At 40.8% G+C, this 12,164-nt stretch overlaps 1 protein-coding gene across 1 annotated transcript in view; it reads right to left on the bottom strand.

Moving 5' to 3' along the window:
- Positions 1-2,223: 2,223 nt before the first annotated feature.
- The window catches only part of KIDINS220 (kinase D interacting substrate 220), a 134,388-nt gene continuing 124,447 nt past the window's right edge, over positions 2,224-12,164 (bottom strand). Inside the window, exons 26-28 of the mRNA XM_019538143.1 lie at positions 8,695-8,793; positions 7,651-7,899; positions 2,224-4,764 (exon numbers count right to left, since the gene is read on the bottom strand). Coding sequence (XP_019393688.1) covers positions 3,493-4,764; positions 7,651-7,899; positions 8,695-8,793 — 1,620 coding nt within the window. The 3' untranslated portion in view covers positions 2,224-3,492. The remainder of the gene's footprint in view (positions 4,765-7,650; positions 7,900-8,694; positions 8,794-12,164) is intronic.

Raw genomic sequence — 12,164 nt, 5'->3', positions numbered from 1 at the left:
TTGAACACTTTCAAGAGCAAATTGGATGCTTATCTTGCTGGGATCCTATGACCCCAGCTGACTTCCTGCCCTTTGGCCAGGGGCTGGACTCAATGATCTTCCAAGGTCCCTTCCAGCCGTAATGTCTATGAAATCTATGAAATCTGGGACCACTCCCAACAGCCATGAGTTTTCAAAGATAATGGCCAGTAGGAATGCAACTGCATCTGTCAACTACCTCAAGACCCTTAGGTGCACTGCATCCTGCCCCATGGATTTGTACACACATCCAGCTTTTTAAAATAGCCCATAACTTGTTCTTTTGCCACTGCTGGCTTCTCACCTTCTCTCGAAACTGGTGCAGTAGCCTGGGAGCTGACCTTGCCTGTGAAGACTGAGGTGAAAAAGGCACTGAGTATTTGAGCCTTTTCTGCATCATCTGTCACTAGGTTACTTCCCCCATTCCCTAAGGCACTCACACTTTCTACTTTCCCTGATATTCCTCTTGTTGTTTCCACTTCTTGCAAGCTTCCTTTTTGTATTTTAGCTCACTGAAGAGTTCCTTGCTAAGCGAAGCTGGGTTTTTGCCATACTTGTTAATCTTCCTGCACATCGGGATAGTTTATTCCTGCACCCTCACTAAGGTTTCTTTAAAATACCACCAGCTCTCTTGGACTCCATTCCCCCTCAGGTTGGCCTCCCAGAGGATCTTGCCCATGAGTTCCCGAGTGAGTCAAAAGTCCACTTTTCTTTAGTCTAGGATCCTTACTCTGCTGCTCTCCTTCCTTTCCTCAGAACCCTGAACTCATTCATTTCATGGTTGCTGCTGCCCTAGTTACCACCCATTTCTATCTTCCGTGCAGTCACTGCCAGCACAGAGCTGAGGCTGGAGCTGTGCAGCCCAGCACAGCTATTTGCATTCTGCTTGCTGCAGCTGCCCAGAGCCCAGGCTAGCTCCAAACAGCTGCACCAGGCTCATCACCTCTGTGCCGGGAGCAGGGGAGAGACAAGGGCTGCGCCGTCTCAGGCCCCTCCACAACCACCTGCATGCATTGGTGCGGAGCAGTGCTAGAGTCTGGCACAGCTGTTTGGAGCCTCCCAGCTGCAGCCAGCCCCAGCTCTGGAAAGCTACTGCCAGCCGGGATCCCGGCCTGCTCCCAGCAGGCAGCTAGGATGCTGCAAGCCCTACTGGGAGCAGCCTGGGCTCCAGCAGCTATCCAGAGCCGGGGTAGCTGCTGGCAGCCACAGAGCCTGGGCTGTGGGGCAGGGGGCACAAGCAGGGCACCCTGCCATGTACCCCTTGCCCTCATTTTGTTTTTCTGCCATGCCGGCACTCCGGTACCTTCCGAGATAGACATTTTGGTGTTTTTCGGCACTCCAGCCAAAAAACGTTGCCTACCCCTGATCTACAGAGACAATATAGCTTGAGAAATATGTGGTTACCTTTTCCAATAGTATTAATTTGTCTTAATGAAAAAGAATATATCTACTTCTATTCCTTCATAGCAAAGCAACATTTAACTGGTCTTTCAAAAACAAAAAGAAAAGTGAAGAAGAAAAAAGCATTCTGTATTGTTACAGAAAACAGAGAGTGATGAATGGTCAAAAATAGGTAAAAGAAGTAACAAAAGAGGAACACAGAAAAAAATCCACGGAAAGTAAATATGGTACTATGTTTATGTTGTATAAATTCTGCAGTAAGAGAAATATATTCCATGCTGTTGAGAACAGACATCACAAAAATATGGGGACAAGCAATTACAAAAGTATAGTAAAATTTTGGGATAAACAACAATTCAGCTGAAATTGTTTTACGTACTAATTTAGAATAATCCAATGCTATAAATTCCTCAAAGGGTTTGGCAGTGTAAGTATGGGGAATATCCAAGGAACAAAAACTTAAAGAAACTAGACAGAGCTCGGCTCTTATATCTGATGTCTCTGGCACAGAAATACATTCTCTTGATATGGATAACTAAGACCATGACCATACCCTCCAGCTGGATAAATCTGTCTGGAGATGACATGGAACTAAAACAAAGCTGTAGAAAACTTCTGAAAAAATCTGACTTATGACAAGCGTGATAATGGCTTTGGAATACAGTGAAACAAATTTATAATATGGCTATCTTCCTTAAGAAGGTAATCTATGCATCAAAGATATACTGTCACCTTGATGTTTATTTGGGATGCATAAATAAGAAGTACTTTATTTAAAAAGACTCATAAATAAATCCATAAAAATGCTTTACCCAACCTCACACTATTTATTGTCAACTGCAGAAACAAATCACTACAGTGAACAAATGCAGGCACAAAAACTAACATGCAAAGTTATTTATTCCTTCTATACTACTGGAATACTGATTGAACAACCATTTCCAATATCATGCAAATTTTGTTTAACAGCATTAAGTATTTGCTACAAAGACAGATACATTATTTAGCTGACAACAGAGATTATCAAATACTATATTTCCAGTATAAAGAAGCTAGTACACTATTATGACTGAGACCTGATAATTAAATATCACTTCTAAAATGGAAAACACTAATTACTTATTTTCTTTCCATAACCAGATGGAAAACAATATATTAGAGAAACAACAAATCATGCAAAATAACACATACTTCATAAATTCAGACTTCACATTCAAACACTGTCTTTACAATTAGAGTAACACGATTGTTAAAACTATTTAGTGCAATGATTGTGAAATTATGTACCTATAATAAAGTACTCAATCAGTGAGAGGACATTACAATCCAAGTATCTGTCAGTTCTAATACTACATCCAGACAATGTCCTCTTCTAAGCCTATCAGCACACCACACAAATAAAACCTGCAAAGACAACAGTAACCATAGAACAAATTGATGTGATGAGATGTGCAGTTAGCCAATTATATATGTATAAATACATAAGCACCAACATTTTTTATGCTAGATAAACTGAATAGTTAAAGAAAAGTATAAAATTCTGAGTTATAAGGGACATGAGGGATTTCAGTGTTGTGACTTCTGATTCTCTAAATTCAGATAGCACCACATAGTATAACATTAATCAAAATGTTGTTTGATGTAATTAGAGCTATTAGGTGGGATAATCAAATGTGATCTTTGTATACTGGAATATATATTTAAAGTCTACCTTTCATTTTATAAGAAATACTCATTATAGACTTAATCCCAAAATATGCTTTTGCTACATACTTCTTTAGCAAGGAATATGACTTCCAAGCATTAAGTGAAGTAAAGGATAAGCACTGATTTTATTTGGGGAAGGGAACATTAAGGCAGCTATATGTGTGTGTGGGGGGAGGGGGTAGTAAAATATTTATTGTTTAATGCCATTATTTTTTCTATGTATGAAAATGTCTGGAAAAAAATCTACGTTAGGGAAGGCTACCTACAAATATGCAGCGTCTACCATGACCATGAACTGACAAACTAAGGATCTCAAGAAAATTATTTAAACACGAGCATGCACTGCTCTGAACTGCTCAGTTTCTTCTACAGAATGCTCTCTCTTTCCTCTCCAAAGCCCGCAGCATCTGAGGCAGTAACAGTGTGGAGCTCTGATGCATCTTTTGATAGCCTGGTATAACTTGAACGCTGACTTCGCTTGTGAGCCACACTCTTCAGGTTCTCATTCTGAACAGCAGTTGAGTTAGAACTTGAGCCAGGGCGCAGGATAATTTGAGGGGATTCCCTGATACCTTCGGTTTCTTCAAAATTTTGATTACCTCTATTAGCTGGAGCACTGTTATTATTTAGAGTGACGGTACTGGGGGTTCTGTTTAAATTATAGACTTTCTGGCAAGCAGGCCAATTCTCTTCAGGACTGCTTGCTATTAAGCTGCTCTCTGAAGGGCTTTTCTTATCTTCTGAGCAAATAGACATGCGTACTACAGCTGGATCTTGAAGACCACTCAGGCTGTGTGGAATCCCTCTCTTTCCACTGTGGCTATCATCTTCTAGTTCAATGAGATTTGCCTTTTCAAGCTGAGAATCATCTGCTCCTTCATTATGAAGGGAGTGATTTGGAGAACTTTCACTGGATCTCACACCAGAGTCAGAAGAATCTTTTTTATCTAGAAGAGCATCTGTCAAATACTCCTTTGCTTTGATGAAGGTTCTGATAGGTTCAGATCCATGTTCGGGAGATTTTGGCTGCTTGTCCATTTTTCCATCCATTTTCTTGTCCTTACCTTCCTTGAGAAGTGGAGTATTATCTGACTCTTCAGTTCCAGACTCATCTTCATCACTTGGAAGTTTCTGATAGCGCAAAGTAACTCCCTTTAGTTTTATATCTGCTGCCTGGAAAATGCTTGTTCTTTCGGAAGATTTCTTTCCTGGGAGAAGCTTGGAACCCGACTGATCAGATTTTTCATCTTCTTCAGTGATAGGATCCAAAGGAGATGCATCATTAGTGGAAACACCTGAAGTACTGTAATCTACAACATCATTTCTCTTCAGGAGAAAGGACTTTCTTCCATCATCTTGTTTCTGTTCACCATCCTTTCCTTTTTCTTGTTCAATACTGGAATGGAGAGAGCCTCCTGATGTACTCTGCCCCATATAGAAAGCTGTTGTGCTATGTGGGGAGGACCTGCCACTTACAGTAGTGGAACTTGCACCCCCTTCTAGTTGGGACATTTGAGCAATATATTCTCTATATGCATCTCTATATTCTGCTTGCACCTTATCAGTAAGCTTTGAGATTTCAATACTAGAATCTTGAGAATTGAGACTTGAGAGACTGGGAGTTCTGCGAGTTTGTGACTGAAAAAGGAAGGGAAAAGATCAAGTTAAATAAAGCAAAACCAATTTATTATCATGAGTATTTACAGATGATTTTAACATAATATAATTGAAAGCAATGAGTATATGCATGAATTAAACTTTTGTCTGTCATGCATCATCAACGATAAGTTTTCAATACCCACTCAAACAATATGCAAATATGCCCAATACAGTTATAATTGCAGCTAGGCATTTTCATCAACTTGGCAAAAACACTGTCATTTCTGTTTAACTGCAAAAGTAGATGGATATACAAAATCTGTACTTCATCAAATAGATTTAAAAGTTTACTTTTACTGTAATTGCCAGAATTATCCTTGCACGTGGAAAGCTGACTCTTCTCCTACATACAAAACTTAGCTTTTATTTTCATTAACAATATTTCATCTCACTTTTTGACTAAAAATCTAAAGACATTGGTGCTGGGCATATGCTGCCCAAATTTTCATGGAATTTAGCAGAAAAATCTAACTCAGACTAATAATCTTCCATCCCTCACCTCTCCTCTTTGTTCCTTCTCTCTTCCTTTTTCTCTCATTTACCCTCTTCTTTGTCCTCTTTTGTTCCTCCTCTCTTGCCTATTTTTCTGTATCTGCTCCATTTCTCCTCAAAAGATGTTCATGCACCCTTCAGCGAACAATCATGTACAAGACCACTGGGAAGTCTCACCTGCAGGCTACGGTTGTATCCCCTCTGCACTACTATAAAGCTCCTGTGGTTTAGTTTTTATTCTGGGATATAATTTACAATATGGATTCCCTTCTATTGTCTGTGAAATAGCCAAATAAGATTAATTATGAATAAAATGGTACCTACAACAAGTACTCTATATTTTATGACTATTAGAGTACTTTGGTATCCATAATGCAATACTGCAATGCACGTACTCATGTATTTTTGCATGTATGCTTTATTCAGTAGAGAGTTTCACATCAATAAGTATTTTGGACATCCATTTCCAAAACTGTTTTCACCTCTTTAGAAAAAAAACTGTATTTTGTTTCTTTATTTATGCAAACTTGATATAAATCCTCTGAATGATGCTTCCAATGCTCCCTAAAAAGAGAAAAATCAACCAACTACTACTACTTCTGAGCTAATTTACCTCATCCTGTTGTAGTTTTAAAGTTGTAACCATTCAAGATGAAAGGGTTTTTTTTGGTTTTTTGGGTGTTTTTTGTTTTTTTACACTTGTTTTGTAAAAACTGTTTCCCTTATTCTTGTACTCATGGCACATAATAAACAATGCACACACTAAAAGTAACTAGCGTTACCATCTTGGGATTGAAAAGGACAAGCTGATATTTAGTTACAAAAATATGAATCCAGGATTTTACCCAAAGTGTAGATAAGAATTTTTTTTTAGCTATGACCCAAACCACTTGGTTTACATTTAAGTATAAATATTAACAATTTTTGGCCAGGAAATAGTTTGTGTGTCAAACTTTAGTCACAAATTTGACGTGTTATAGTTTAGAAGGGTAACTACATCGCAAGTTGGGCAAAGATTGAGGCACTGAGAATAAAAGTTTTGAAAAACTTGATTAAAGCATTTACTCTTTTATGGACTGTGCTCACAGAAACCATCCAAACAATCCCCTTTGAACTAATTTTTTTATCTAAGGTTTCTAGTGTAATTTTAAAACAGTGGTTCTCAATCTTTTCAGACTCAAGATACCCCTCAATAAACCCTAGGCATTGCTTGGAAAATGCTAGCTCTTAGTTTTCACTTCTTTTGGAGTGTAGAAAAATAACAGAGTAACTCTTCTATTACAAATAACTCTACGGACCACAACAGGTCAAAATATTTACCACTATGGATTCCTACCTGCAACTGCTGACCACATATACATGTGCTTGGAGGAGGGAGAATGGGAGGGAAGGGCATTGTAACTGAAGTGTTTCCTGGACAGCTGTGTAATTAAAACAGCTCACTATCACATGTATTATGTCCACCACCCTTCTTCCCCTCCCCCCCGCAATTTCAAAATGGCCCCAAGGGCACTTTAAATCTCACTTGACTAGGTTTAGTTAAAGCACCCCCGAAATACCGGGGGGGGGGGGGGGCGGAGCCTGTGACAGTGAGACAATGCTGGAGCGTTCCAATTAGAACATGGAACAGAATTGATTAATCAGGTTTGTTCTGAACTGTTCTAATTACAGTACGAATGAGCATGTCTATAGACAGCCACTGGGTTTATCTTGTGAATCATGTTTGCACACTTAAGAGAGCTAACATTGCATGAAACTCCAGGGCATCCTTGAAAGGATCTCATGGCACCCTAGTTGACAATCAATCACTCTCTTAAAGGCTACAAGCTAAAACCAAACAATGTTAGTAAGAGAATCAGGGTAGTTAACAGAGCAATCCAAACTCCAGAGTGTACTGCTGGATATTTCCTGGCACAGAACTCTGGTATTACGATGTTTCATGTGCTCTATTTAATAAACAAACAAACAAACAAACAAACAAACAAACAAACAAACAATCTACCAGTTTAAGTGATGCTTGCTACTAAAATATTTACCATATACAAGGTTTGAATAGTATGATTAACAACTTTAACCAAAATCTAGCAGGGCATTACTTCATGAAGGATGAGCAACATGCTGTAGTAATACTCCTTACCCAGAAGGATTATCAGAGTGGGTGAGTAGCTTAAAGGAGTGAAAGACCAAGGTGGTTGAAAGAGTGGAGATAGTATATTTGATAGTGTTCCTTCCTCACTCCAAATAACGGTTTTAACAAAATTAGGAGCTGAGCTGGCTCCTGTATTGTGAGGACAAATTTGTGACCTGCCCTGTTATCAAGCAAAGTAACATACTGCACATCCAGTAAACAAAATACATCTTTTCAGTCAATACCTGCCAACTTAAGTTACTGTGTCGAGGAGGAGCTTCATCAAGACCAATTGTGTTCAGTTCTTCAAAGCTGAAGTTGAGAGCATAGGGAGCTTGACCAGAAAGACCTGTAAGCTCAGTGTGAGGCAATTCACTGTTATGCCCTGAACGATGGGCAAGCTCATTATGAGGAATCACATTGGTAACATGTTCACTTGCCCCACGAGAATCTTCATGAATTGCCTGATTTTCTGAATTTCTCATTTCCAGTATCTTAAAATGTAAAAGATCAGTACAGCCATCAGTACAGCAAGATAAAAAAGTGGCAGCACTTACTCAAATACACTCATACACCCACACACACCCACACCAGGGAAAAGTAGCTTGCAATTTTTAAACCACATATCTGCCCAGGGTTGTGAATAAGGCAAAGGGCTACTTGAGAAAGATCTGTTTATGGAACAATTGTACTTCTTGTCTTTACTGAAAATCATTCTTAATATTAATTACTGTCCCCTTTACCATACCGCTAACTTTCAATTATCAATTCCTCTAATGCAAAGTACTAGTTACAAGTTTTGGAATAACACCCCCCACCCCCATATTTAACCACTTTAACAAAGTTGAACCTCAAAACAGACTCTTAAGATATTCACATGCATTTACAGCAGATAAACATGCTATGAATTGAAAGTAGAGAATCATACAATACACAGACATTACTGCAGAGAACACAACTCCCCTTGATGTTTGTTTCTCCCTTTCCTTGATAACACATATTTATCACACTACAGGAAAAGATATTTGTGTTTTACATGCACGGGTTAATGATAGCATCAGACACAGCGAAAGTCCAATGCTTACTATGCTCAATAGTTGGTTTATTTAAAAAAGAAAGCATGGCAATGAATGACAAATGCTTGTATGATTAAAATTAAATCAGATTTACAGTACAAAAAAGAAAAACAAAATAAATGAAGACTTCCAGAAAAAAAAAGAAAAACTTATAAACAAGAATCAGATTCACGGTGATATGGAAAACCACAGAAAATGAAGATTTTGTCTTACCATGCTTTTGAAAAGGTGCCAGTCACCAAAATTCATGTTCATCTCCCGTTTCAGTTCTTCAGTGTTACACTGAGCCAAGACACGACCATTTATGTTTGCCTAAATAAAACAAGTAATACTATGTAACAAGTATTTAACCCTTAACAGAATTGTAAATATGTCATAACAAAACTAATGCTTTTGAGAAGTCATCAGAAACTCTTATAAAGATTTTTTAGTTCTATTATTTAACTGGAAGCATATTTAAGTAATCTTTAAAAAGCTTTTTAAATTTCCTTTAAACAACAATGGCAAAATTCATGGTCAAATCTAAATTTCATGATCTAGCTAGGTAAAGGAGACCTGAAGTGGCAACAAATTATCACCACCAAAAGAAATTCATGCGTCACTTCAAAGAACTAGTAAAGTCTGTTCTTGAATAATCACTACCCTGGGAATATCCAAGAAACAAAACAAAAACAAAAATATGTCTGAGGGAATAATTTTTAATCAAATCTTATCCGACTTTGAGCTCTAGAACCGCTCACCAAAAAGGTTGCTGACAGACTAAGGAAAAAAAATATGGCGCTTTATTTTCAGCTTGGTGTGTCCCTGTGCCTAGTGTAACATGTGCCCAGAAAAGGAGCTGCATCAATTTGACCCAGCTCACCTAACATCTGTATAGATCATGTACTTCAGCAGGGCTTTTTGGTGCATACATCTAATAGCTGATTTAATTAAAAGCTGATATAGACATTGAGCCACACTGAATTAATGCAACCCCTCTTCCAGTAAAGTGCCATTTTTTTCCCCCATGTCTTATCAGCAGCCACAAAGATTTTCTCCATATATAGATGTCTGAATGGAGTGGGCAACCCACTGCAGTACCAGAAAAAAAAAATTATGTGACATGAGGGGAAAATGTAGGGCTGATAAAGAACAGGTAGTAAGAGAATAGGCGGAGCACAAGAAAGAAAAAAAGAAAATGGAATTTATAAATACTGCTGTTAACTACAGAACTGAACATGTTTCATAGATTTTATAGACATTAGGGCTGGAAGGGACCTCGAAAGATCATTGAGTCCAGCCTCCCGCCCGAAGTCTACAGTTATAGACTGTAAAGCTACTTCAGAAAGAACAAATTACATACCTATGAGTAAATAATGTGCCTCATATTTGGATAAAAATGCATTTTATCCTTTAAAAACAAATTCTTTATGGGTACATGACTTGCAGGACTTTGAAAATTTTGATTTTTCTATGTCAGAACAGAGCTGGCCTCAGCTTCACAACAATGGGTAAGTGACAGATTTCATCATAACTATTTGCAGATGTTATGATGAAACAGAAAGGAGTGGGCTGTGGAAGGAAGAAAAAGGGGATCTTTTTCTATTTCTCTATCTGCAAAAATCCTCCTTTCTATTTTTCCCCACAGCACTTCTCTACAATGACCAAAAAACCCCCAGTAATCACCCTATCTAGGGACAAAGAATACCTTTTGAGATTGAGCTTCTATCATGTACTCTAACTCACATACACATGGCAGTTTAAGAAGTTAATTTTCCTAAATTAGTACTCTCCCCCAGGGCACGTCATCACTGTTGCTGATCCATCACATTTGAGGATGATCACTCCCATGGGTCAAGTAAACGGCTGGAGATGAGTCCAGTGATGGCCATTTGTATACTTCAGGATGCAAAGAACATTTTTGTGTTTCGACCCCAATTTGAGGGATCCCCCTGGAAGCTGCTATTCAGTCAGGAAAGGTAAAGTGGGATGTGTTTAGGGCACCTTTTCTAGCCCCTCCACATGCGTGATGAGCAGAGAGGACTGCTCACTCACAACTGCAGCTGCCAAATCACCCTCCTATCCCATACACTAAGGGTGAAACGACCATCTTACGACCACAGCCTGTGTATGGATCCATGACTAGGGATTCCCTGAAATTACTTTGTCTATCCCTGTCACCACTCATCCATCGCTGCATGACTTTGTGTACTGGAATTGCTTTTGTAGTAGATGTTGGACCAGCAGGGGAAGCCTGTGCTTGTTTTATGTGAGGAGGCTGTTGTGCATTGGCAGCTGCATGAATCTTGGCAGAGGAGAAACCCGTGTCCACTGGCAAGGAGATCAACTGGGGTTACTCTTCCACTGCAGCCTTCATCCACTTTTGCATCCTTTGAGAAGTATGCCTTCAGCATACTGCCTGCACCACCACTGAGATCTTTGTGTTTTGTCAGATTATTCTTCATCTGATACTCTGCCTTTGACCTTACCACCATGGGTGACCCTACCAGGAATACAAGATTCCCAACACTGTTGCTTTTAGCATCATTGGTACATGAAAGCCTCTCCACCTCATCAAGGTGGCAGTCCACGGAGAGGAACGTAGGGCATGTAAATACCAGTAGTTAGGCACAGGCTTGCATATGCATGCAGCCAAAGATCCACTACATACAAGCTATGAACCTCTAAGCTCATAATGTTGTAGCACTTATGATTAAGATTGGAAGCCCTCCTAAAGTTCATGGTCTTAAGTCAGGGGCAGGCAATTATTTCAGATGGAGGGCCGCTTGATAGGTTTTGGTGAGCTGTTGAGGGCCGTGTGCGCAGCCCCACCCCTTCAGCTGCCCCACCTCCTGGTTGCCATCTTGGGACCAGAAGTCCTGCCCCCTGACCTTTGCCACCAGAAGTCAGTCCCTCCCCTTGCACAACTTACCAGGTAGCAAGGGGTTGTGACCCCTCTAACATCCTGTCCCAGCAGTGAGGTTTCAGGGGCATCAGACCTCCCCAGAACTTTCCCCCTACCTGTGCCAGCTGGTCCCAAAAGGAGGTGGCTCTGCTGCCACTTCTGCTGGCCAGTGCCGACCCAGTGGGGCTCGCCCCATCCCCAGCAGCACCTGGGAAGCTGGCTTCAGCCACACGCTGCTCCGGATGGGACGGACCCGGCTGGCTCTGCACCGTCCAAGAAAAGTGGCATGCAGCTGAAGTCGGCTCCTCATGTGCTGCTGGGGACAGGAGGAGCCTGGCTGGGTCTGAAGCGGCCAGCAAAAGCGGCAGCAGAGCCATGTGCTGCTCGGGATGAGATGACCCCAGCCGGAGCAGCAGAGGCTCAGTTGCACTTTCCCTCAGCCTGCACCAGTCAGTCCTGAGTGACACACAGCTCTGCCATTGCTTCTGCTGGCCAGTGCAGACCTAGCCAGGCTCCTCTCATCCCCAGCAGCATGTGAGGAACCAATTTCAGCTGCATGCCACGTTTCCTGGCCCGTGCAGACCCAGCCAGGCTCCTCCCGGTGCTGACTGGGCCAGAGCTGCGGCCCAGCTGCTGCTTCCCCTCCCCAGTGCTGGCCCAGCCCAACCCTGCATGGCCTGAGCTGCATGGCATGGGGAAAGCCTGCCTAGCAGCCATTTTTCTGGGCTTACCTGCAGGGCAGGGCCCTGTCCAGTCCTGTACAGCAAAGCAGAACCCAGACACTGCTTCCCCTCACCGG

Source organism: Crocodylus porosus, unplaced genomic scaffold, assembly GCF_001723895.1.
Source record: "Crocodylus porosus isolate Cpor-Errol unplaced genomic scaffold, CroPor_comp1, whole genome shotgun sequence".
Lineage (NCBI taxonomy): Eukaryota > Metazoa > Chordata > Crocodylia > Crocodylidae > Crocodylus > Crocodylus porosus.
This window is presented reverse-complemented; position numbering and strand designations above follow the sequence as displayed.